Below are 27,884 nucleotides of genomic sequence, written 5' to 3'. Positions count from 1 at the left end.
CCCTAAAGGGAACACACACACACACACACACTATATATATATATACCCTCTCCCCAGACTTAGAGATCACTGTGGAAGAAGGGACGGAGAGAGTGTACATGACAGAGATGACAAGGAAACATTATCTTCCCGACACAGCAGGGCAGCTACATACATGAACTCACAGCAGGGTGACAGCATACACAGAACCGGTGCAAGCCTGAGAGAGACCAAATCCCAGCAGGGAGAAAGGAGACAGGCACACAATCCCAACACAAGCCATAGTGAAGTGATTGGCAATGAGCTTCCGGGAGAGGGAGAGACAGTTTCCTCTAAGGAGTGTAGGCCTTGGTAAGCCCATCACTCTCCAATGGACGGTCACACAAGGGTATCTCACAAGGATGGATATCTGGGCACCACAAACTGATCGTGTGGGATTAAAAAATAAGTGGAACACACCTTTAATCCCAGGGAGGCAGACTGATCTCTGTGAGTTTGGGGCCAGCTCTGCTCTACAGAGTAGGTTCTAGAATATCCCGGAATGTTACACAGAGAAACCCTATCTTGAAAAACAAAATAATACAAAGTTGAGTGAGTAGGGAATGGGGGTTAATCTGAGAAGAGTTGGGGAGACTGAGTATGATTAAAACATATTGTATGAAACTCTCAAAGAAACAATACTTTTTAAAAAAAAACAAATTATATTACATTTATTTTCGTGTGTGTGTGTGTGTGTGTGTGTGTGTGTGTGTGTGTAAACCATGTAGATCTTGAGAATCAAACTCAAGTCATCAGGCTTGGCACTGAAGTCTTTCTCTGAGCCATCTCCAAGCCTGACAATGTTCATTTTTAATATTAAATATTAACACATAGTAATCATACAAGCTAATGGATTTTTACTGTGGCATTTCTGAACATGCACACAGTGTATTTTAACCACAGCTGCCTTCTGCCATCTCTTGATCTCCTGCCTCCCTAACTAGAAACACTTCATATGATAAAATGATGCCAACCAGAAAAATGCACCTGACAGAAACGCACCTCTTTTCTTAAATGCTTTAAATCACCAACTACAAACCTGTTTAGGTGATTAAACTCCTGTTGCTAAGAAACAGGAAAAAAAAAAAAAGATCAAGATGCAGTTGTAATGTAGCCTCAGTTCAGAATACGAATTAGAAGCCAAAATGTAAGCCAGAGTTTGAAATCCAACAAATTAAAAACCAATTGTTTTCTATGGAAAGAATGCTGTTGGTAGATGACTTAACTTCTTCCCCTTATCTACAGGACAGGATTCTTTGCCCAGTGTCTGCTTTCTTAACTCGGATGGCTAATACAACGGTAATACATTGCTTTCTTTGGTGTGCAGTTTGGTGATTGGGTGCAATTTAAAACCACTAGCAGTCAGAATTTAGTACCAGGCTGAATGTTTAAAAGACAATTTAAAGGAGAGTATGATGCCCACTCTATAGGGAAGTGTGGAGGGAAAGAACGCTAGCTTTGGAGCCCATGGGATGAGATATGTCTTACAAAGACATGTTCTGGGGAAGTCTCGTATGCCTCTGAGCCTGTCTACTCCTCAACCCACCCAGAAGGGAACAGTGGTGACTAAATAGTGACTCTCCTGCCACACCAGGCAGCAAAAGATGAACAGATGGACACTGTGAATATTACGTTGATTTTTTTCCCTTTGCCATTTCACAGTCATTCATTTGTTGTAATATGGAAACACGCACCTAAGTAACCAGAAAGCCCACAGTGGGCCGCCCTCTCAGCTCCCCCAACTACACGCTTTCATGTGGAAGAGGTGCTGGACTCCTCAAAGGAAGGAAGTCCTGAGTAACCTGTTATTGCCACTCAGAGTCTGGAGATTATGATGGAGACATTTGCAGGACAGAAGTCCACCTGGTTTCTGCTAAGTGACAGCTCTGCCACTGATAGTGACCTAACACATTCCAGAAAAACACTACCTAGAGTGCTGCAGTATAGACACTGTGACAGGCAGAAGGGAAGCCAGCGTACCTGCGTGATGACGTGACCAGATGCTTCCTTGGAATCTCCTGGTCCCGGCACCAGATGTTCTGTCAGAGCCAAACCAATGCATTTAATATGTGGAGCCTTTTAGAAAAAGTAAGAGTCCACTTTAAAAAAAAAAAAAATCTTAGCCAGGCGGTGGTGGTGCACGCCTTTAAACCCAGCACTCGGGAGGCAGAGGCAGGCGGATCTCTGTGAGTTCGAGACCAGCCTGGTCTACAGAGCTAGTTCCAGGACAGGCACCAAAGCCACAAAGAAACCCTGTCTCGAAAAACCAAAAAAATAAATAAATAAATAATCTTATATTAATGTATTGGCATGATAACAGGGCCTATCCTGGGGAAGCCTGAAGTATACAATATTCCTTAACATGAACCAGTAGAAGTCTTGTTAGAAAGAAAGTACAGAAAATGATGGACATGAACTCACTTAAGTGAGGAACTGGGTAGGCTGAAGAGACAAAAGCATTTGGTCCCGAGAGTATTGGGGGAAAGGGGGCCTTAAATATTCCACCTAAATTCATCAGGGACAGAGACTCTGCCGAAAAGTCAATGGCTATACACAAGCGCAAGGACTTTCATTTATCTAATTAAACTGGCTACTTAAATTAATTAGCAATAGAGAGAGATGACTCAGAGGTTGAAAGCACACTGCTCTTCCCAAGGACCCAAGTTCAATTTCCACATCCACCCTGGACAGCTTAGGAGCACCTCTAGCTCTAGCTCCATGGCAACCAATGCCCTCTTCTGGCCTCCACAGGTACTGCACTCATGTGCGCAAACTGGCACACAAACTTGTAAAAATAATATATATTTTTATATATTATTCCTCAGCATAACTGATTCCGTGACGGAAGTACCATTCAGGGTGTAAGACCCAGCATGCAGACAGCACTACCAGGCAGAACAAAGACCTAATTAATCAAATTCATGGTTCTGACAAAGTCTCTAAATGTACTGGCCTTGCTCTTGGGCTTCCGTAGTTCTGTTTCTGGCTAGCTGCTCTTGTTAGCTGAAGTATGTCAATCCAGAACATGGTTTTCGTGCTTAAAATCTCACCCTGAGATCCTAAACACACAGTGTAGTCACCGGCTGACTAATAAAGACTTTCTATTGGCTTAGATCTACCCGAGCAGTCTTCTCTAGTGGGTACCCCAACAGGAGACCCAGCAGTACCGATGTATGCTTGACCTCTCCCCTGGAAGCCATTCTAAAATCAGGGGTCCCTTGTGCTCCAAGTCCATTTAATGTGCACAGATCCTGATTTTACTCAAAATTGGCTCCATATAACAAATACACATATACAACAATAATTGGGGTTATTGACATAGATAATTGGAATAGTTGGATAGAGTTTGCTCAGCTGGAATGACCGATAGAAAAAGCAGGTCACAACAGAGAGGAGGGGTCTCCATCTTTAACTGAGCCCCCGGCAGACTGTTTGCTTCTGTTCAGATTCCAGCAAACAATGAAAATACTTTTCTGGGAGATTTTTTTTATTAATATGTTTCCCCCAACCCCGATTTCTCAACACAATCAGAGTTCTGCCCTGTACTATCAGTGAGTACATTGTCCTCACTGCAGACTGATTCTATTAGGAACGTCAAATCCATTCCACCGCAAACAGTGAAAAATCAGACAGCAGAGCTCTTTGTCCAAATGCAAACAATACTGCCACCAGATCCTGAGGCTTTACAGACCACAAAAGGCCAGATCTGGTCTTGATTTTAATCAGAAAGCAGCCTGCCTTTCTGCCTCCTGAACTCAGTGAAGACATGCCATGCCCAGCACTCTGATCCCGTCAGTGGTGTGAGATTTCACCGGGCGCCTTGCTCAAGGTGACCTCAGTCTGATCTAAAGATGAAGCAGTTGAGAGCAGGTGAGTCATCGCGCTAAAAAGCCAGAAAGGGTAACTGAAATCCAGCACTTCAGAAGCATGGGGTTTCTACCGGAGGCCACGCCCTGTGACAAATGGAACCCATTTGGAAGCAGAAAAGCTGCAGCCGAAGAAAAAGGTGATGTATTGCACCCCTTCGAGACGAGCCTGTTGTGCTTGGCTGCACTGAGTGATTCCATCTGAGTTGATGATGCTCGTCTTCAGTGGAGTATGACAGCTCTTTTGAAAAATGACAAAAGGGGGGCTGGAGAAACGGATCAGCAGTCAAAAGTGCATAAGGCTGCAGGGACCTAAATTAGCTTCCCAGCAGCCTCATGGCATCAGGTGGCTCTCAATAGCCTTAACTCCAACTCCAGGGGCCCAGGGCCTCAGGCAGCTGAACTGCTGCTGGGCTTGCACGCAAACACATACATGTAATTAAAGACTGATCCAGCCTCCACCCCCAAAAAGATGATCAAAATACACAACCAAAGCAACCCCAACCAACCCTGGAATCATTATATGTGTGGTAGAATTAGCATTGCAAATATTTATGACCATTCTCAGTAATTCAATAGCAACGTGATTTTGTATACGATGCTTATACTTTACATAATTCAAAAGTGTTTTGAACACATTAGAACATCAGTCTTGGTCTGGAGAGAAGGCTCAGTTCATAAAGTCCTTGCATGAGCACACACATGTGCAGATACAATACAGAAACCTTTCTCCATTCACAGGCATAATCTTGTATACACACACTAAAATTGATCTTATGAATGCTTCAGATGGTGTATAACTATTAAAACATTTTGAGATTATCAGTCACCAATAGACTAACAAGGATGATATATGCCCAGGCCCTTTCTAGTTCCTTCTTTAAAGTTTTTGGTTTTTTGGCAACATAATATAAATATATAAGACACTTGGAGAACATATATAGATGGGATGCTATGATTGTGCCTAACAAAATTATGCAGGATTTCAGAGCAGAACAAGGACAAGTGCTTAAGGGGAAAAAAGCATATAAGAGACTTCACAAAGGAAGTAAGCCTTTGGTGGTCTCAAAACACATATAAACTGGTTTAAAAAAAAAAGTAAAGGGGGGGCACTGGAGAGATGGCTCAGAGGTTAAGAGTTAAGACTGCTCTTCCAGAGGTCCTGAGTTCAATTCCCAGCAACTACATGGTGGCTCACAACCATCTGTAATGAGATCTGGTGCCCTCTTCTGGCCTGCAAGCATACATGGAAGGAATGTTGTATACATAATAAATAAATTAAAAAAAAAAGTAAAGGATAACACATGACAATTTTCCAAAAGAGACCAAATTTTGTCTTGCAAATATTCTCAGTGTGAAAGACACAGGAGATCATTTCCTCTTGGAATGGAGATAGTGTTTGAGTTTGTGTTTATGAAGGTGGGTGGGAGTTGTAGGAGAGTTGTCTACCCTGCCTATTTGCGTAGGAATGGTCATTTAAAGAACACTAGAAATGACTTTTCATAGCTAAGGAGTAAATAGTTAACAGAGACTACCAACCAGCCTGAGCAATCTCAATTTCAATCTAATAAAGGCTAAAAAGGCTGTCATACAAATTCCTAAGCAAAAGAAAATGATATAATCAAGAGGAAGATGCTGGCAAAAATTGTCCCCTTAGTCATCTGCTGACCTCTTGACCTCCAGTTCTCATATTTGACCAATGATTACAGACATGGTCTCCATTCCAAATCTGCCTTCATCATAGGTCTCAACATTTAACGGGAAGTTTAGTCCCTACCTAACCTCACTATTTCTTCACACCATTAGCTCCAGCTGCCTTCACCGCTACTTCCAAGACCACACTCAGCATCTAGCTATGCTAGTAAAGTCAGTGTCAACACCTACGTGCAAAGAGGCACATCTCCCATCTTCCCAGCACTCCCTTGGTCATTCTCTGTTGGCCTGCTCATCACACAATAGCTGGCTCCTCCTTGCTGGATCTTCACCCACTCTCTCTACTTCCCTGTTCTTCTGTCTTTCCACTGTAGCCACTCTGACAACTTTAACCCTAAACTCAACACCACGAACCGTGTCTCCTTTTAAAAAGAGCAGTTACGGCAGCAGATGCAGTCTCAGTCCCTGTACATCTCTCAGTAGTGACCATCTTATCCACGACAATCTTCATCTACCACCTCATCCTCACCAGGGCACGGGGAGGGGGGATGATTCAGCATGTGTAGGGATCTTCTTAACGACCAGTGATTAGCCCGCACCTCTCAGTGGGACGGACATCACTTTACTTGAGTGAGAAGAGCAAGCCTGTCCGGGAGCTCTTTCAACTGCCTTCTCCTGAGAAATCAAAGTTTTCATCCTCTTGTTACGCAGAAGATGGAGGGTTTTCCTCCATTTCAAGTTCAAGGTCCAGGTTAGTTACCAAATCGTGACTTTGATTCCTTTTCCTCTGTCCCCTCCAAGATTCTGTCATCAACAATCCTTTTACTGCCTATCTCCTTGGCATTGTGTCTTTATGGTCCTGTAACCTTTTAACCTATCAATGCAAGTAAAGTCCTTTAATCATAGAAAACCTTCCCTGACGTCATCCCCCTCTAGCCGCTATCCTTTCTCTGCTTTCATTGTTCAGACTTGTCCAAGTAGCATGTGTATTAACCAAATTTAGCAACAATCACACTAGAAGGTAGGAAATCCCCCTGAGTACACCAGGGACTGAGGCGAGGCCCAGAGTCAACATTCGAGGGCCAGGCAGCAAGCCTTTAAAATCCTACCACATTTCTCTGTAGGAGTTAACTTTCAAGTCACATTGTTTACATCTCTTAAAGAAAGTTCAAAGTAGAGAAAAGGAATGTGGTCGCTTCAAACAGAGGTTAACGTGTGTATTCTGAGGGCTTTTGCTGTGTGAAACATGTTTTACTGCTCAGCTAAGGAGGGAAGAAATTAGCCCCACAGGCATGTATGAGTGTTTATTTCAGATTTAAATACCTCTTAACCATTTTCTCTAAATTCTTAGATTTCTGGTAGACATGACTCTCTATTTCTTTAGCTTCCCTCCCTGACTCTTCCCCCTGACAACAGGCTTAGAATTGTTGGGATCATTCTGAAAAGCATTCCCAGTGGATTCAATTCAGAGAGTTCCAGCCCTCCCCAGGCAGAGCTCTCTGCTTAGACTGATGGACCTCTCAGCTCTCTGACACCTCAGGGTACAATAAAGAGGGTCATAAGTTTGAAAAACTGTAAGTGTTTGAAGCTGTCCCATAATAATGTTCCTCAAATGTGGTAAAACAACCACTATAAGTGATTATTAATTGAAGTCCGGAGAATAAATGAATTGCCTTGGTGAGAAACAAGAGCAGAGAACAGGCTTCCCGCTAGTAGATGGAGAAGTGGGAACGAAGAGTGAACAGACTTAAAGAAAACGGCCTAGGAATTCTGAAACGGCAGAGCAGAGGGAGCTAACGTCTTTCGTGCATGTCCGACTGTTTCATAAGCCGTGTTTGAAATACATCACCTTCTGCCAGTTGCCTAGGGTTAGAGATTGATTTCTCAGTGTGTCGGCAACTGTGTGACGTAGCCTGCAGAACACCAAAGCCAACCGAATTCTGATCTATTACCTAACTGTCTTGCCTAGTTGTCTCCGAGTCTCTGTATAAGCAGGGAGAAGAGAACAAAACATAACAGCAAAGGGAGAAATAATGAGACCCAATTTGAGGGGTTTTCCCCCGAACATGTATTGAAATAGATAAGCCAAGGGAATTTACAATAATAAAGGGCTTTTTGGAGGCAAGAAGAAGAATTTATTCATGTCTTGTTTTTGACTTACTTTATAAGAATGTACTTTTGCCAAGTCCTTTGTGTTGTGGTTTTTATGATGTGAGCGCTACTCCCTTTGAAGTTTTGTTTGTTTTAGCACAGCCAAGTTGATTGGATTCTTAAAAGTGCTATTTTAGAATAAATACAAGGAGAAATGAATCATGGGGCCCAAACAATGGTTTGGGTGTACAGTTTCATCACTTCCAGTTCAGTCTGGGAAATATGTAACGAGTTTTTCACCCAGAGAGTAAAAATGGTCCAATTTATTAGAAAGCACGTGTTACTGGAAACAGTCAAGGACAGAACTGTAATAACAGAAACCAGCTTAGCAACCTTGATGCCAGCGACACTGGCTGGCCCTGCTGCTGTGACGACAAGCCTGTATCTGCTGAGGTATGGCAGTGAAAAGTCTGGAAGACATTCTTCTCCCACAGACTTCATCTTTGTCTTGGACCTTTGGCACCATCAGCCCATTTTCCTGTGTATCACCATACTTCCCTGACTTATAGATGTGTCCCCCTAATTTTCCTACCTGCAGCCACTGAGCAGTGACTACAAACCCCCAGACTTGGCATAGTACCCAGGATGGGGCATTCCTCCTGGCCCCATCTTTAATATTTGAACTTGGGGTTCTGATCTTGCTCTTCCCCTCTGATGAAACAGAATTCTTCAATTTCTCTTAACTTTCCATACAACGTCTTTGGTTTGTGATTTTTTACATATGAATTTATATGAAGGGAATTCTGGAGGTCGAGGGTAAATATAAAGTTCCCACAGTCTAACCCCATGTACATTCGCAGAATGCAAGTGATAAGACAGACAGGGTGTTGGACTGTATGTAAGACAAAAAAATTTAGATCTATAGCAACTATGACTGAAGGACTGACCCTCCTTGGGCCAGGGGCATAGCTGTTTGTGATAGAAAGGAGACAAAAGGGAGTAAGGCATCCACAATTTGTATTACCGTAACCGTATCATATAGAAGCCATCTCTAGAGCAAGGGCTGGGATGAGTCGCAGACAGCCAGCCCACTAAGAGAATGGAGATCAGCGGAGGTCTGAGAAACAGCACACTAACTACTCCATGGACGCCGAGCGTCCCACAGTCCTGAGCTGACAATAACTTACTTCTCAATGCACACACCTGCCTTTTCTCCCAGTCCCAGCCTTTTAGACAGAATGCTTTCCCTTCTCCTGGCCAGCAAGCTTAGCAAACAGCCAGCACATTTTCATCCGCCCACTCACACTTGCTAGTGTGAACAGCTTCCCGCTATTAGCCACAACACCCCCCTGCGACATGGTGGTACCAACAGACAAATGTCTACTACGGAAACATCTCTGCATCTCGAGGTGCCTCTGTGTGCATGCGTCTGATGATTTGCTCTGCAGCTGAACTCACTATGGAACTCTCTGAAGTACCAGTTCCTTCACCACCACCCCTCTCCCCGATGAATGATACTCTACATTTTATTTTCTTGTGACTGACCGGGAACACATGTAAGGAAAACATTCAATATTCAAAGAGATAAATTAAAATGCCTGTCTTCGGGACATCTGTCTACTTACTTCAGGTTCCCTGGAGTATGAGCTTATCTTCTTCATACTAACCTAGAATGACAGTAGTACCAGTACGTCCCCAATAGTCACATGAGTGGCCTCGGAGTCCACCGTGATATAATAGAAGGGCCTGCAGAAAGAAGGGCCTGCAGGAGCTACAGAGGCACAACGGCCGGCACAGCTGAAACCATGTGAGAAGGTGGCCTCACTACGGAAGGCTATGAAGGTGGCATACACCCCCTCACCATGCTCAGTCCCCAGTGGTCGCCGGGGCACAGCTGGCTAAGCTGGAGTCATCATTTAACTCTACCCCATAAATGTAACAGACAAAACTATGGCCATGTGTCTAGGAGCGGTGACATTATTTTTAGTAATGGCTGTGTTCTGGAAAGTTTCTCTTTTGCTGTGAAATTTCAATGATTTTGTTCAGTTGTATTTGCTTGTGTTTTTCAAACTATTAGTTCTGTGTGTTTTATATTTCTCTTTACCCCAGAGGTTTCTTTATCTGGACACACACACACACACACACACACACACACACACACACACGGGAACAGGTACACAGTAGCCACACTAACCATGAATAGGCTCTCTGGCACTGACAACACCAGCAAGGCAAGGAAGGGTTCCCTTCCTGCAGTTGCTAGTCTGCCCTTGAGGCTCCTACAAGCTAAAATAAAAACAAACGAACAAAAGACTAACAAAAGAAAAAACAATAACTTCATTCTTAAGTCATCCTGTCTTTGAAAAAAATATATAGTTACTTTTCCTTTACTGTCAGAATTAATTGTCTTAAGCTCAGAAATTAAAAAAAAAAATTACCTGTTTCCTGAATACCCCCAAACACAGACTTCTTCTGTTTCCTGAATACCCCCAAACACAGAATTCTTGAGATGGTCCTGGCTCATGGAAGCTAGAAAAGTTTGTGTGGGTAGGCAGAAAGACCCCTGGACCAAGAGCTGGGAGTCCTCTGAATAGAGATCTGGACAAATCAGCTCTTGGCTCCTAGCCTTAGCTTCATTTGTAAAATATGTATAATGATGTCTACATTTTACTGAGGTCAAATGAAATAACAAACTTTAAAATGCTTTGGGAAGCCATTCGGGCTCTTCACAATGTGATATATTCGCTGGGTCTCAATTCCTAAGACAAGGCAGAACCCTGAGGCTGAGAATTACGAAGAAATGAAATGAGACGAAGCAGAAAGGCCGTTTCAGCAAAGCTCCGTGTTTCTTACCCACTCTTCCTCCCTCCTAGAACACAAAAGTACTAAATGCAATGTGCCATCTCCTATTCCAACATCCCTACACCTTTCAGTCACAGCCCTGACCAAATCGGAAAGCCTTTTCCAGAATGGGAATCAACTATTGCTGAAGTATATCCTGGAGAAACGTTGTGCTTCTAAGGAAGCTGGAAGCTGGAGTCAGCACCTGGTCACTTGTCAATTTTTAAACAAATACTTATTCGGTGAAAACCTGTGCCTACATTAGGATTTAGATATAAAGGAGGAAGATGCTTGCAGTCTGCCGCGGGATGGCGGCTACGTCCTTACTCTCTCAGTCAGGAACTAGAAGCAGGCACCCTGAATGGTCTGACTGTACCTGTAGCTCCCCTTCCATTATGCTCAGGAGCTGGATAAGATCCTCCTTGGATAACTCCAGAGACTTCTTAGTCTTTCTCTCGCTTTCTCCAGATGGTCTGAGGTGCCGTTTGACAGTTCCCGAGGCCATGACATCATCTTCCTTCCGATTTGCCTTGTTCTTTTTAGCCTCTTCTGAGGGGCTTTTATCACCAGCACTGTTGATGATGGAGGACTTGGAGCAGGAGATGTGCCCGTTAGACGGACTTTCTCCGCCTTGGTTTCGTGACCTCATTCCCACCTGCAATACATGAAAAGAGACGTTCTTCACCATCACTGAAATTATTTTTGTCTAAATACTTAGAAACTTATACAATATTACAACTTTGCCAGTAAAGAGAGAGAGAGAGAGAGAGAGAGAGAGAGAGAGAGAGAGAGAGAGAAACGGTAGCCTCAGTGAATACACTATTAATGTTTCCATGTTTCCAGGAAAATGCTTGGTTGGTCTTCAGGAAAAAGTAACAACATCTCAAGCCAAGATCAAGATTGGCATCAACTGTTCTCAGTCACTGGCAATGTACCTTGAGATCTCCCTTCCCAAAGCATTTTATTAATGAAATAAGCACAGATGTGAATTCTCAAAATTCATAGCCAGTAATCCTAAACATCATTAAGGTTACCAAAAGCAATAAAAAAACTATTGCAGCCCAGAGAAATAAACGTGGCTTCCAGGATGGGACCCTAGAGTGTGAGACACGGCAGAAAGAAGGGAGGACGTCTGAGGACGTCATGGGAGCTTAGTCACCAGCAATGCGCACATCCTGTCTCTCTGCTGAGATTCCATCTCACTAAGACATCAGATATAGGGAAAACAGCGCGGGTTGTATGGAATTCACTGCATCGTGTTTGAAATAATGCTGGGAATCTACATAAAACCACTTACTGGAAGAGTCAAACTTGAAGCATCACCAGGGGTAAGCTGAACATGACAAAAGCAGGGAAATCTTAGAAGGAACAGCGGACAATGATAGGGAATTTTATTTTCCATAGCCTCTTTAATCAAGGTGGGTTTTCCTTATCAGTCACTAACAGCGATAAAAATATAAAAAGTGGAAGAAAATGATCAATTTAAAAATAAATATTTTAAACAATATTTTCTGGAGCCAAAGGAAAAAGTCACAGCTAAGATAGGAGCACAGTCGGTGGGGAGAACATTCTAGTCATTATGTGATGAATGCTTTAAGACTATCACTCTGGCACGAGAGAACAGGACCAACAGAGACGCTGCAAGCCAAAACACTGAGCTCAGAGGCGGAACTTAAGCACTATGGCCTCAAAATTTGCCTAAGGCACAAAACGTTGCAGTGAAGCAGGTGGTCAGTGGTATTTGACTGACCCCTAGGCTCATCTATTTGAATCTTTGCTCCCCTGGTGATGGAATTGTTTGGAAAGCATTAACAGGTGTGGAGGAGGTGTGCCACTGAGGGGTGGACTTGAGGTTTCAAAAGCCTGCATCATTCCCAGGTAGCTCTCTCACAAGCTCTGTGCTTGGGGATAAAGTGGCTGGGCTACTGGTACAGAGCCACGCCTGCCCACTGCTACAGCGCCATGCATGCCGCCATGCATGCCTACCACCACAGCACCATGCCTACTTGCCCACCGCTTCAGCGCCATGCCTGCTCACCCACTGCCACGCTCCACACCATGATGGACTCTAACCCTCTGAAATTGGAAGCCCCTCTTTCTTCTGAGTTGCCTCGTTCATGGGGGTTAGCCCAGCAATACAAAGTAACTAAAACACAGACTTATTTAAAATTCACAGTATAAACACCCCTTTCCCTGAAACAGCTAAACAGCAAGATTTTCATTATTCATTCCAAACTTTGTTACTGGAACATAAATTGCCTTTATGAACCCAATCATATTTTAGGAACTAAGGAAAGTTTTCAAGACAGATTTTACAACAGATAAATAAACACAGTATGGTATCTCCTTTCAAATAATGAATATTTAAGTCTTCAAATATATAATGAAAACATTTCATGTTTTTTTTTAAATTAACTCTTACAATGGAATGGACCCTGTTATGGGTGAGAGCTCTCTATAACTGTAAACAATATGAACTGAAAAAGTATTCCTTGGCATTGGCACTGTCCTCTGAGTGACTCAGAGATTACGTCTCGATTTTAGAGTCCCTTTTGTGCTTCTCCAGTAAACCAAAGAATTGATGTTATTTTATAAGGGAAACCAAGGCACTTTGGAACATGTTTCCTGTACATTATTGCAGCTTTTTTTTTTGTGTGTGGGCTAAGTTTCAAGATGACTTTAAATGAGAAAGGAAGTAGGGCCTGAGAGTTGACTCAGCAGTTGCTACTCTTGCAAGAGGAGCAGGGTTCTGCTTCTCAGCACCCACATGGTAGCTCACAACCATTTGTAACTCCGATTTCACGGGATCTGACACCATCTTCTGTTCTTTACAGGCAAGGGGCGCACATATAGTACACAGACATAAACAGGCTAAACATCCATATATAACACTTAATTAAAAATTAGAAAGAAACAGAACTTTAAAAAGAAGGAAGAGGGAGAAGAAATAATGAATGAAAAGTAAAGGGAAAAAAGAGGCAAAGAGATGGTGACTAGAGTCTCAAATTAGACTCATGACCACACTCAGCCAGCATGAGTTCCCAAGCCGAGGCTCAGCAATTCCACACACAAAGCTGCTTCTCTCTGAAGGAACTCTTTCTGTAAAGCCTTAAGGCCTTTTCAGATGATAGATCAAATACTAACTTAATAACCTGGATTTAGAACACAAGTTAGCAGACTTTCTAGACAATTGTTCCCAAAGCATGGGAAGTAGGATGGTAATTTAAACCACCTGCCGCCACAGCCCTCTAATCAAAACACATGATTTGTGTCTGACCCTCAAGTATGTGTTTATCTGTGATATGTGTGTATGCTAATCACAGCTGTATTTGCAAAAATACAGAAAGTAGAATCAACTTCTTAGCTGTTGTCTTTACATTTGGTTCTTTCTTAACATCTGCACCTGAAGTGAGTGCTTTCAGGTAAGTCTTATGGCTCTGTATAAGTGAATTTTGTAGAAGTAAATACATAAATAAATAAAAATAATATGTAAACACCCAACATGAATTTTGGAATCTTCTGGTAATTTTACATCATTATTGATTGGAGAGCATGAGCTCAGGCTCCGTTCCACATGAATCCACTTTAGCCAATGGAGGACCTCCTGTGTGTGGACCCTCGATGTTCATTTTGTCTAAGCAAATATTTTTCTTGGTGTTGTTAAACTTTTGCATTGATTAATTTCCTTTTGACATAGATTCTAGCTCCTTTTTAATAGGGCATAACAGTCTTCTATCTTTATTTCCAGAACACCAGTGATCAGCACCTTTCTGTCTCTGGAATACGATGGTCATCAGTGACGCCACACTAGTCAAGAAAGCTCAGGAGGAAATGAACCGGGCCTCCGAGGGAGAAAATGGGATTTTTCAGTAGTGTAACCAAGTGCACGACGATGAAGAATTACTATAAGCTACTTTATTGTGTCTTGTAGGCACTAATGTCTTGGCAAGGTACCCGACAAGGTACCTTCTACTGCCTCCTTGAGAGAGAGCCATGCTTGTCTCATTTCCAACCATTCTCCATGGCCTCTTATGTACAAAGCCTGAAGCGCTTTACATGCAAGGATGACATCTAGCGTCCCCAGCCACCTCAGAAGCCGGCGCTGCTATTCTGAGACTTGCAGATGAGGCTAATGAGGTTTAAAGACACAGGCTAGCATCCCCTCAGTCACTCAGCTGGGAAGAGCTAGGATCTGAGCATATGTCTAACAGGGGGAATCAGAGGATGGAGAAAACACCATGAATGTGCAGGAGATAATGGTTTCCAGGTGTGCACAATGGAAGCGGAGAAATGCATGCATATGTTCTCCTCCACAGGCACCTGTAAAATTCCTACAGTAATAGAAAATTTGGTTACTAAAAAAACCCAAAACATCTACTTTCAAACCAATGAACTACAGAGCTTGTAAGAGGATGACTTTCCTCAGAAACAATCTGATCAGCACTAAGGGTACAGGAGGTTATGGAAATAGGATGCAAAGTCTGAGCAAAGACGACCATGACATACGTGTGGACCATCTTAAAAGTCCCAGGGCCGTACAACAGCAAACATCTAATGAGAAATGGCTAAATCAAGTCCATTGTGCTTACAAGGAGGATAGACAGGTGGCAGAGAGTGTGGGTAGAGCCCCGCAGGCTGTCGGTGGCCTTCTGTCAGGCTGCAAGCTTGGAAACTATAGGTAAATTCCCTAAGAGAAGTCAGACACCTCTGTAACCCTCTCTAGCATATCCTTACGAGAGTTCCCCCAGAAAACAGGGAGAATACACTGAAGATTCACGTCAGGTTTTGCAGCCCGTTTTGAAAACTGGTATTATTTGGGGCACAGATTCTTCTCTTTCATAAGCAACCCATACTAACATAGCTCATTCAACACACTTCCTTTTCCCTTCGTAGCAACCTGTCAGCAGCACAGTGCATGGAATTTGCTGAGGAGAGTAGGAAAGAAAAGAAGGGCCCAATACCTTACGCCTTCTTTTATCTCCGGTCCTCCCTCCTCCTCATTCCTGCTGCCTTCCACACTGGGCAGTACCACAGCGTTCTGTCAGATGGGTGATATCGCATGAGTTACAAGATATAAATACAAATATGTGGTGTGGTTTATGCTGACATGACCAGCATCTCCAAAGCATCTGAAGAAAAGGCAGCAGCGATAGTTCAGTGCAAAGAGTTTCACAGAGGACAGTTGGGCTCCTAGTACTTGTGTCCTACAGCTTACAGCTGCCGCAGCTTCAGCACCAGCCTCTTATGGCTTCCACAGTCAACCCCCGACAGACAGACACAGACAGATACACACACACACACACACACACACACACAACATCCTCTTTAAGATAAAGAAAAGAGGAAAATGGACTATTAAAAGTCCATTCTCGTCCCCAGTTTCCTTGGCCCTTCCAGACCCTAACCTTGAACTTTCCGGGCAAACTCACCCTCACACTTGATTCATATCATCTACTCCTTTTCCTGTGGTGATTCAACACTACTCAAAATGCTCCCTAACCTCATCATCAGCAAAAACTTTTTTTCTGCATAAGTTTGGCTCTTTCCTACGCCCATCGGCTTCTCAAGCACCCAACCCCTGGCTGGTTTTGTTTTTGTTTTCTCTAGTCATAGTTTTACGAGCCTACTTGGTACATAAAATGAGGAGCCATAATATCATATGGATACATATATTTGCATTTTTAATTACTTCATAGAATTATAAGAAAAAAAGACTAGTACTAGTAAAGAGGTAACCCCATCACTACAGAGAGGCTATGCCTCACAGTGCGGCCTGGTGAAAAGGCCTACAGCCAGTGGAGTACTGGACCATCACCAGAGAAGAATCCTCATTCTTCCCTTCAGACAGAAAAGATTTGAAATTGATGCTTTAAGAAAAGTGCTTAAAACCAGGGGCAAAAGAAATAGTCGGTTCTAGTTTTATGTCCTCCTTGAATTAGGCCATGCTGATGTCCACAACTTGTGCTGCGGTCGAAGGCCATGCTGGTTTCTGTGGTCCATGCTGTAGCAGTGGGCCTTGTTGATGTCATTGGTCTGTATTGCCACTGGAGATCATGCCCAGGTGCTGATGCTGGAGGCCATTGAAGAGCACTCTTAAGAATGGTGATACGGGGTTGAAGAGGGGAGGAGAGGCAGGAAGGGGAGCAGAGAAAAACGTAGAGCTAATAAAAATTTAAAAAAATTAAAAATAAAAAAAATGGTGATAGGGAATGTTCTTCATAGGTAATAGCTCCTGGCAGAGATGAGGGTGGGGAAGGATTCAATTTTAAGGGGCTGGGTGTTAGACTATCCTCCAGTGAGTATATGGGCAATGCAAAGTGGACTTGATTTTGTTTTGTTTTTCTTCTTTCTTGCTTCTTCTTCTTCTTCTTCTTCTTCTTCTTCTTCTTCTTTTTCTTCTTCTTGTTTCTTTGGGGAGAAGGTTATAAAGAAGGGGTAGACCTGGGAGGACTGGGAAGTAAGTATGACCAGGGTGCATTATGTGAAATTCCCATTTAAGTAATAAAAATATTATGTTGGAAAAAAAAGAAAAGAAAAAAAAAACCAACCAAATCCCTTTCTCTTTCTCTGCACCACCAGGTTATTTCCTGTGAGCATCTTGGTTATTCAATCTGATTAAAAATATCTCAGCCCATGAAATGTTTGAACATCTCTCAGATTTCCAGCATAATAGCTAACACGATTCAGAAAGGTTTACCCTAATTGTAACAATTTTCTCTCAGGTTTACACTGAATATTCCATGTTTTTCTTTTGTTCTTCACACTCTGTGTCACAGATCTATAAGGTAATTTTTTACCCCTCACTGTCTACATTCTTTAAATCTTCAAAATAACCAGATTTTTAATTTTTAAAATGATTTTCTTCTGCTAGGCCAGATCTAGCCAGAAAAGTTGACTATTCCACAAAATAGTCTCATGAGGCATTAGAATTTTGGAAAAGAGGATTTTCTGAGCCCCTGCAACCATGTTGTAATCAAAAGGCCAAAGAAAACATCACAACTGTGGCAAAACAGAAAAATATTATTCCGCCCTAGCCTAAAACTATGCTGAGATGTTTTAGGAAGTTCTGCTGAGTGTGGCTCAAGGATGATAGCAGCAGACCTATGTAAGTTTTCCAGAAAAGAAAAGTCTAAAAACTAACAAGGGACCAGGCCAGGGAAGCCCCACAGAGTTAAATGAGGTGTGGAAACGGAAGCGTGCTTGATGTGAGCATTACCCTGAGTGGCAATGGAGGGCGACCTTTCTCAAGTCTCTTAAAGTCTCCGAACGTGAATTCTTCATCAGTGTCTTCTGTGATGGCCTTTGCCCCCCTTTCACGAGCCCTCACCCAGTGCCCAAGATCCTTCATCAGAAAAACTGAACTCCAGTCTGGTCTCCCACGCGTTTCCTGTGTTCATGCATTTGTAAATAGACTTGCAGCTATCTGCATATCACAGCAGGTTCATTTTGTTTTTACGTGTAATAGTTGATCATGGGGCTGAAGAAAGGCTCAGCAGTTAAGAACCCTGGCTGCCCTTTCAGAGGACCAGACACTGATTCCCAGCACCCACACAGCAGCTGGCAAGCATCTATAACTCCAGCTCAAGGGAATTCTTCTGTCCTCTTCTGGCTTCTAAGGGCACTGCACACAAACACACACACAATGGATAGACAAACAAGCAGGCAAACGACTCATACACATAACATGATTTTTAAAAATTTCAAAATATATTTGCTTATGAATTCATAAAATAGTGTGGTCCATAAGTAGGAAAAAGGGGCCAAAGAAGGGGTATGAGGAGGACTATGTACAATATAAAATACACACTTTTAAGAAAACATCAAAAAATAGACAGGTATACATGAGAAATTACTAATTTGCATTTTCGCCATCATAATCAATGTTGTTGTTGCTGTTGTTTGTGAGACAGGGTTTCTCTGTGTAGCCTTGGCTGTCCTGGTATTCACTCTGTAGACCAGGTTGGCCTCAAACTCAGAGATCCACCTGCCTCTGCCTCCCAAGGGCTGAGATTAAACATGTGTACCACCACCGCCTGGCTTGCAATATTATTTTTAAATAAAAGTTAATAAATGCAAAAAGACTACTCCGCCCTAATATTTTAAATTGTTTTATACTGGTTTCTCTCTGTGTGTACGTACACGTGTTATCCGCATGTACATATCTGCCTAAGTGCAAGCACACATATGTACATCACTGGGTGAGGCTGTACTCGTCTATGCTGAGGGTGTGGAGGTGAGGACAACTTTGAGAGTTGTTTTTCACCTTCTGCCAGGTGGGTCCCAGGGACTAAACTCAGGTCACCGGGCTTAGTGGCAAGTGTCTTTCCCCACTGAGCAATTTTACTGGCCTCACCCTTGTGCTTTTAAACCTCCTCTGACTAGTTCAACAAGTAGTCTTTCTTCTCTCTTATCAGTTGTGTGTGTGTGTGTATGCGTGTTGTACATACCTGTTCATGTGGGCATGTGCATGTGGTAGATAAGTGTGTGTGCGTACGCATGGAGGCCAGATGTCAACATCAGGAGTCTTCTTCAATTAATCTCCAACTTGCTTTTTGGGTTAGGACCTCTCACTGTAGCACTGAGTTGAAATCTCTCACTGGAGCTGGGTCATTCAACTGGACTGGCTGACCAGTGAACTTCAGGCATCTGTCTGTCTAAATGCACTCCCAAACCCCAGTTTGGGGGTTACAGATGTATGTGCCATAGTGCTGGGAGTCTGAACGTAGGTCTTCATACTGCCATGCTTCTGCTGCAGGCACTGTACACACAGTGCCATTACCCCCAGGCCCCTTTCTTAGAAATTTGTACATTTGCTCTTCATATTAGTTAGCAAATATATAATCTTGAGACTTAACAAGATTTTCTTTTGTATCATCAAAATACCTATTAATAGACATTGCTTTTCGAATTTAAAACACCTTAGATAATAAAATACAGGCTTATAAAAATTATGGCATCCAGTAAATGGTATCAGTTGAAAATCTAGTTAGAATCAAGAAAGATTACCTATGTTCAGACAAGCAATTGTCAAAAACAACTGAAAATATTTGGAGAATTTCCTAGCGCTAAAGCAATAAAAATTATTGAAGTTAACAAAAGCATTCTATTGGGAACACGGAGCATTAAATAACTGCATTTATTTCCAATCTCATCTGCAACACTAAAATAACAATAAATAAACGAAGGAAGGAAGTTAAGAATATAAAATAATTGTAGATGAGAGAAGTCATTGATTTCAGGAACAGAAAGTAAGCACACACAGGGGTACAGATTGCACACTAAAAGCCTGGCAGTATAGGAAAGCAGCCAGATGCAAAGAGCTCCCCTTTCCCCAGTTCCTCTGAAGTGTGAGCTCCCCTGGCTAAGAAGGTAACCAAGACACCCCAGGTCTCAGGGTGCAAGTGGCCACAGCAAGAGACAAGGCGGATTCCTCCAACATGAAGCCAGAGCTTCTAGTCCTATCACTGCTGTAGCTTGTCAACAGTGGTCATTGTCCTTCCACCTCCAGTCTCCCTGCTCACTGCTGCTACTGTGGCTCCCTTCTCTGCTGCACATGACTTCCAAATACCATTTCCTTCATTACAGGCCATTGGGTTCCTGATGGGTTTCTGGTGTCAGTCTTGTGGATTCTTCTAGAACATAAACTGTAGCTCATACAAATAGTTTCTGGCTTGCCTCCCTAAATCAAGTTGTACACGAGCCCTTTCACCTCTCTCTCTTAAAAACCAAGGACACTGAAGTCCAGTAGCACACTGCTAGCAAATGCATCAATAAACCAAGGACACCGAGGCCCAGTAGCACATTGCTGATAAATGTATCAGCTGGGACCAGGACCTGAGTCTCCTTGGGTGTCCTTATTTCCTATGCGCAAATTACACCATAAAGGCCCATGGACCTGCAGCCTGAGCATCACAATTTGCCTCTTTTATTTGTCTATAGTATCTATTGCAGGGATTTGAGATTTTATTTTCTCTTCCTTATTGTAAAACAATGCCAGTGTCAAAATATAAAAGAGAAAAGAACTCATGCATTTATAGACCGATATGTTCAATAATGATGACAGAATGGCATCTCTGACATGTTTTTCATGTATTTCCACCATCAATTGCTAATTATTAATCTTTAAATACATTTTAAAATATATTTATTATAAGTGTATGAGTGCTTTTTTGTGTTTCTTGTTTGTTTGTTTGTTTGAAACAGGGTCTTACCAACCCAACCTAGCTGGCTTGGAATTCACGATGTCATCCAGGAGGGTTTCAAACACTAAACAATTCTCCTGGCTTAGCGTCCTGAGTGCTAGGATTACAAGCACGAACATTATGCCTGCTTATAATATTCCATTATCATAAATCTGAAGTCATTGTTAATTAGTCATTGTATATGATCAATAACTACAGATTGATTATATACCAAGGGCAAGGTCCTCAAATGTATATGACTATGATCTCTGTACTTTTCTGGTTATTTTGACTTTTACTTTTCCTACTTGACAAACAAAATTAAAAATGTGTGGAATGAGGTTCAGTTACTTGCATGTATAATGTGGTCAGTACCTGGGAAAGTCTTAACTAGAACGCAGGGCAATCCAGATTCTCGAGGTGCAAGTCAGAGTTTAAATGACAATGTTTATCCCTATGTCAGAAACACTGACACAGAGGAATTCACAGCTCTCCCCCCATGGCCTGAAACACATTTATTTACAGGATATACAAACGTCCGCAGCCTCACACAACAACGACCAATGGGAAACCTTTCCATCTGAGACATTTTTTCTGATTTCAACTCACGTGATACCTTGTTTTCTAAGACCACATTCTCTTTCTCTTCTTCTCCAAGACTGCCTTTGTATTCCACAGTGCATGAGTCTCTCCCTACCCTGGGTAGTGGAAGGGTGTGGAGGCTGGAGGTTAGCGCCTGGTGTCCTCCTCAGTCACTCTGCACCATGTTTTGAGGCAGAGTCTCTCTCTAATCCTGAAGAGCAGAGACTAAGCTGATGTGTCTGGTCAGTGAGAACCAGGGAACCAATGGTCTCTGCAGCCCTCAGGCAGGGGTCATAGGCACGTGCTGCCGAGCCTGGCCTTTAGTATGGGTGCTGGAGGCTGAACACGGGTTCTTATGCTTGCATAAGAGCTTTGCTGAGTGAGCCCTCTCTCCAGGCCTTACATGAGACTTTCATTTTCAATGAACCTAAAGGGTAACTTGGCCCTCACAGTCTTAACATTTAGCCTTTTAAATTGTAAAAAGTCACTGGCACTCCAAAGACATAACTATTATGACAACTGAATATTAGTTGGACCAGTCTTTCAGTTAGCAAAATGAAGACAGACTCCAGTTTCCAGATGAGCTAGTTATTCTATTAAAATAACTGCAAAATCTCACATTATAAAAATGTTTGTCTTATAGGGAAAACATTCTTAAATAATTTAATTACATTTTCGAGGAAACATGAGGCAAATCCCATTTGATAGCCAGCATTAGCCTTGGTTAGGGAAAGGAATGATGATATCATTGTTTCCTGCTGAGAAAGGAGAAAAAGGAAAAGCTGAACTGACCGCCCATGTACACACTGACAAGGACCCCATGTGTTCTGACCGCCTGCGCAGGTCAGGTGGATTCAGCTGTCCTCGCGGATGTCTTGCCTGTCGAATCCTTAGACTATGTATTCACATGAAAGGGTAAACAAATCATTTGTAATATAAGGGTATGTCTATTTTAGACGCCCAGGCTCTGTATTTTCTAATTGTCCTCCAACATTCCTTATTATAGATAAAAATCTGAGGCGCCCAAATTTAAAGTCAAACAGAACTAACTTAGAAACCAAGGAAGTAGAAAAGTAAAAAAAAAATCACCCTCATCAACATGTGTGCTATGAGGGTAACCATAATCACCTCACTGTCTAAGATACTGATGGTGCTTACCACTCTGGCACTAGACCAAGAGACTGTGGCTTCTTTATCAATCAACCATTTTCATAAACTTAGCTGGTAGGTGTCTGAGAATGCTGGTCTTAAGGTTGGAGAACTTTGTGATTAAATTAATTAAGGTGCTTAAGAATTTAACATGTGTAAAATACCACACAGAGACACAGAAATTTCAGACCCAGCATGTGTCCAGGAAATATATATGTGCCATGACCTTTGCAACATGGCTGCTGGACACCATTCTTCCCTTCCTTACAGCCGCTCCACCTCAGTTCACCAACCAACCCTCAAACCTCAAACCAACCCCAAAACCTCATGCATTAATAGCCTTGGAGTTTGTGCTCCCCTCTGTCCTAATCCTCTTTGCCATCATCACCCTGCACAAGTCACCTCTCCAAGTGACAATTTCCTCATCTGTAAAATGGGGATAACAAGGTTCAGACGCATTGTTCACTGAGCGGCGTGACGTTGCAAGCTTGTACTCTCTGTGAATGGGAAAGTCCTTCCTGGCAGTATCATGGCAGAAAGCACCACGCAGCAGGAGATTAACTGTTGAGGTTTCAGATACCTGTGAATCCTGCCATGTAGTTAAGCACTAAGGACAGGGCCACTTTAGATTCTGCAGTGAGCATCTAGGACTAGGATTGGGAATCTGTGTATGCAGACAGTGAATATTTCACACTTCGTATGCTATATGACTTCTGATGCTTCTACTCAGCTCTGCTCATGCAAGAGGCAATCCCAGATGGTACAGAAGTGACCAGATGTGTCTCTGTGTGATCTCTAGCCCTCACTTTGCCGACTGTGATCTACACTGTAACAAACGTAATTGATGGCGTGCATCTAAGCTGGAGAAGAGCAGTTTCCTCCCTCTCCATTCTATTCCCAGTCGCTGTAATTTGGAAAAAAAAAAAAAAGAACAGAGTGAGAGAAAAAAAATAGGGCAGTCACGGCGCTCTCTGTCCCTCCCTCCTCCTCTTTCAGATACATTGCTGAAAGAATGAACATAAAAGGAAATGAATTCCCGTGAAGTTTTACGGCTCCAACTCAAGAGGATTCCCACTGGCACTGCTCTGTGTCGTGAGATATGCAAACATTTAATCCAGATTTAGCAGTCTGTGCCGCTAGCACCACTGGGCATGTGTAAGAGACATAGAAGTGGCCAACTGCTCAGTGAAGCTGGAAGGCAGGCTAGATAGGAAGCTGGCATGCTAACACCTGAGTCGTTGGTACAGGGGGCTCTCAAGGTGGACCAGCACAATTGGGGCTGAGATGGAAGGTGCTGGCTGCCTGTGGCACAGGTGTGAATTGGGATAGTGCTTCACCAAGAGTAGTGGGGTTATGTCACCAAGGCTCATACTGGGAGATGACAGCAGCGAGCCCAGCAGCCTTCCCTGTCGTGTGAAATGAGCAGCCACACAGGCCCCTGCTTCTTGAGAATGATAATTATTCATTCCTTTTTTTTTTCTGCTTTGTTTTTGTGATGTGTATCATGCAGCCACGGATCTTTGAACTTCTGATCTTCTTGCCTTCACCATACAGAGCTGAAGAGTCCACGGGTGTGCTACAGGCCTAGCTTGAAGTTCTTAATTATGCCTGGACACCTACCTCCCACATTGTCATTTCTCACGAGCTTTTTAATTAGACAAGCAGTCCTGACAGCAGCCAAGAGCCGCTTTAGCCCAGACAAAAGCTGGGCCCCCTGCTGCTTCTAGCAGACCCCTCTCCCCTGCCACCAGTGTACAGGGCTTCATTTATACCCCAAAATATGAAGGGGACTTTGAGAGAGGAGACAAGAAGACTGAAATGGAATTTGAATTTCACCTTAGACTAAGTCAAATTGGTAATAATAAATTTACCAACAAATACTCAGGTTAACTTCCCTGCCTAAGGAGGGATTTAGAGGAAGGAGCTCAAGAGCAAAGTTGAAACCAGTCATGAGACAGCGAGTGGGCCAGGAAGCTGGATCTGTGGATAAAGGTGGTTCCACGGAGCTGGCGGGTCTGAGCTTTCGATCTCTGGAACCCAAGGGAGAAGGAGAGAACTGACTTCTCACAGTTATCGGCTGATTCTCATACATGTGCCATGGCATGTGTGTGCACATGCACACACACACATACAGATATACAAGACACATCGTACACAAACATTACAATGGCAAAAATAAATATAATTTTAAAAACATAGAAAGAAATCAGGTAGTAAAATTGTGCCCTGAAGGTTTTTTTGGTGGGACAGGTGTCTTAAGTTTGAAATATGAAAATGCATATGGTTTTATAAACTGTAAGTATAGAAGGATGTTCAGACCACGAATGTGACGTCTTCCTTTACGTATCATCACGCTCAGGAGGTCTGGGGCAGAGCCATTCCAGCTTCAAGGCCATCAGATTCCTGGAGTGATGTGGGATTCCACTCTGTATGCTATGAATACCATTGGTTAATAAAGAAACTGTCTTAAGTTTATTTTGCGCAGGGCAGAATATAAGTAGGTGGTGAAAACTAAACTAAATGCTGGGAGAAAGGAGGCCATGGAGCTGCCACCAGAGACAAACACAGTGAATGAAACCTTGCTGGTAGGCCATAAGCCTCATGGTAAAATATAAAATAATGGAAATGGGTTAAATTAAGATGCAAAAGCTAGTAAATAAGACATTAGATCTAATAGGAGAAAAAGTGATTTAATTAATACAGTTTCTGTGTGGTTATTTCGGGGCTGAGCAGCTGGGACTGAGCAAGCAGCCTCCTCCAACACTGGAGGACTTGTGTGCATAGACTGCCATCATTAGTAAATTCATTATAATATAATTATAATATTATAATATAATAAAAAATGCAATAGACACTCACACCTAAATGCCCTTCACACAACAATTTACCAACGGAAATTTAAGTCTACCCTTTCTTTTAAATAGGGGAAGCTTTGGGCATACTTTAGTAACAGTCTCATAACTGAGAATCTGATACAGAATCGCTCCTGAGACGATAAGCAATCAGAAACACGCAAAGACAGAAGGCTACAGAGCAGAGCACAAGGGTGAGCTTTGAGGAATGATGTTTGTTTGCGGTTGCTGCAGTTTTTTTGGCTTCTGTTTTTTGAGCAGGCTCTCACTTATCCAGGCTGGTCTCGAACTCAGCATATGATTTTGTGCATCCTTAGGAAAGCACTCTGCCTATGCAGCGACACCCCTATCCCGGGACGTTTCTGAGCGGTGGCATTCAGCGAATCCCTAAGGGATGAATGAGCTCCTTCCAGCTAAGGCAGAGAGACACAGATGCCAAGGTACCTGAGGGGGAGCTATGACAGGAATGTCAAACTGGAGGACAAGCACAGGAAAATCGCAAGCCTTGACAAGATCACAGTGGGTTAATACAGAGCTTGAATTTCCAGCCTTTCCGTGGCCCTGCCATCCTGTCATGTCAAGAAGAAAAAAAAATAGCTTTTTTAGGAACCATGGCAACTAAATACTGGGAGCGAGGGCAGAGGAAGGTCAAGGAATGTTCTATAGTTACGCATCAAGAAAGTACAAAACACAGGTTATTTTTAAATTTGGCTATACGCCAATAGTTTTCATGTCTAAAAATTAAGATGAGCATAAATAGTAAAGCCTGTTTCTCATGTAGCCATGAGAAAAAAAAATACTTTCCCAGTAATTCAATACTACCTTATTTTCATCAGCTGCCATTCAAGCCAACAAAAATGCCCAAAGTGAGCGTTTTCCAAATTTGTCACCAGGGAGGGCATCCTTCCCGTCCTCCCTCGCGCTCTGCCACCTCTGTTTTTGGTCCACAGGCATGACTCACCAGCCACAGGATGCAAAGGGGGCTGCTCTTCTGGGACTGCGGAGCTGTTTGCCGTCAGTACCCGCTTTCTCTCTCCTAATGACACTTGTGGCCACCAACGAAGATTTACCTGACAGCTGTCAACCAGAAAGAAGGTGTGGCCTGCTTGCACATCGAGTCTCCCCCACCGCACAGCCAACCATCCTCGGTAGGCCAATCAGCCTACAGATTAGGGCTCATAGGCCAACTGAGGTAATGGCCCAAACTCCTCTCTGTCCTTTCTCTATCCTGGTGCCATGGGAATGTGTCCAATGTTGGACAGAAATATGTCTAAGAGGAGATATAAAGGACAAGCTCCCCAAATCAAAACCTCAGAAGAGGACTTTTTAATGAAAAGTCTCTTAAATTATTCTAAATGAAAGATCGCAACATATATGAACTGTGTAGAAACAGTAGAAATAGAAATTTTTAGAAATATTATAAACAGATTTTTATTTGAGCTAACACCCTAGCCAGGACTAAGAGTTAGGGTTTTCCATTTATCGAGAGATTTTTACCTAAAATGTAAAGCATTGCACAGTGTGTTTGGTAGATGGCTCAGACTTGCCTACATAGGCACACTGTTCCCCATTAGTTTTTTCATCTGTATATTGAGAAACACCAAGCCCTGTGTGTGTATGTATGTATGTATGTATGTATGCATGCACTGATACGTTAAGCTAAGTTTGAGAGCAGACTGGATAACAGACAGACAGGGTGATTTATGAGAGCAAACGTCAAAGTCCTTTTTACTGTGTTTACTGGTGGTCTGTGAGTGCCAGGCGTTTGGTACTAAAAGAAAGCACTGGTGGTAATTTCACCACGGGTTTCACAATCCAGGGAAATCGTTGCTGATGACAAGGGAAGTCATGGGCTGAGCTGGAAAAACTGCAAAGTTCTTTTGCTTCTGCTAGTTCATTGGCTAAAGGAATTGTTTCCAGGGCAACCATCTCTCTCTCTCTCTCTCTCTCTCTCTCTCCCTCCCTCTCTCTATCTCTATCTCTATCTCTATCTCTATCTCTATCTCTATCTCTATCTCTATCTCTCGGTTTTTCAAGACAGGGTTTCTTTGTAGCTTTGGGGCCTGTCCTGGAACTAGCTCTTGTAGACCAGGCTGGCCTCGAACTCACAGAGATCCATCTGCCTCTGACTCTCGAGTGCTGGGATTAAAGGTGTGTGCCAACACCACCCAGCCCCAAATCAACTCTTATATTACTTTATTATAAAAGTGAATTTATTTATATTCCTATTGCAAGTAAATTCTACAAAAAAAATATGAAAGAGTATCTTCCCTGGGCAGGGCACTATAAGTTTTACCCACAGGTCTTAATTTTTAGTGTAATCAATCACAAACTGAAAATGTGCTCTGTATTCTAGATACTGGTTGGTCAAAAAATAAACTTGAATCATAACAGAATGGTAACTCAAAAGACCCTGAAGAAAGCTTTGTGCACTTTTCTTCAGAGGAAGATTCTCTTTCATTTCTACCTCGGAATATGAATGAATTAATTGTTGTAGGGGTTTAATTAATAAAGTCATAACTGCCAGGCATTGCCCACAGCTGTAATCCCAGCACTCAGGAGGCTGAGGCAGGAGAATCACAAGTCCAAGGGCAGCTTCCATTATATAATGTATTCTAAGCTAGCCTGGACTACATAGTGATACCTTAATT

The 27,884-nt window shown here is 42.7% G+C and overlaps 1 protein-coding gene across 2 annotated transcripts in view; it reads right to left on the bottom strand.

The window, feature by feature from the left end:
- Filip1 (filamin A interacting protein 1) overlaps positions 1–27,884 on the bottom strand; it is a 150,970-nt gene that overhangs the window by 72,617 nt on the left and 50,469 nt on the right. For both annotated transcript variants that reach the window (XM_041679846.1, XM_041679845.1), the window contains exon 2: positions 10,846–11,124. In XM_041679846.1, the coding sequence (XP_041535780.1) occupies positions 10,846–11,118 (273 nt within the window). In that variant the 5' untranslated portion in view covers positions 11,119–11,124. The remainder of the gene's footprint in view (positions 1–10,845; positions 11,125–27,884) is intronic.

The sequence above is a fragment of the Microtus oregoni genome, unplaced genomic scaffold (genome assembly GCF_018167655.1).
Source record: "Microtus oregoni isolate MIOR12 unplaced genomic scaffold, Mior012 000032F_ref0000030, whole genome shotgun sequence".
In the NCBI taxonomy this organism is placed as follows: domain Eukaryota; kingdom Metazoa; phylum Chordata; class Mammalia; order Rodentia; family Cricetidae; genus Microtus; species Microtus oregoni.
The sequence above is the reverse complement of the archived record's forward strand: the minus strand, read 5'-3'. Positions and strand labels throughout refer to the sequence as shown.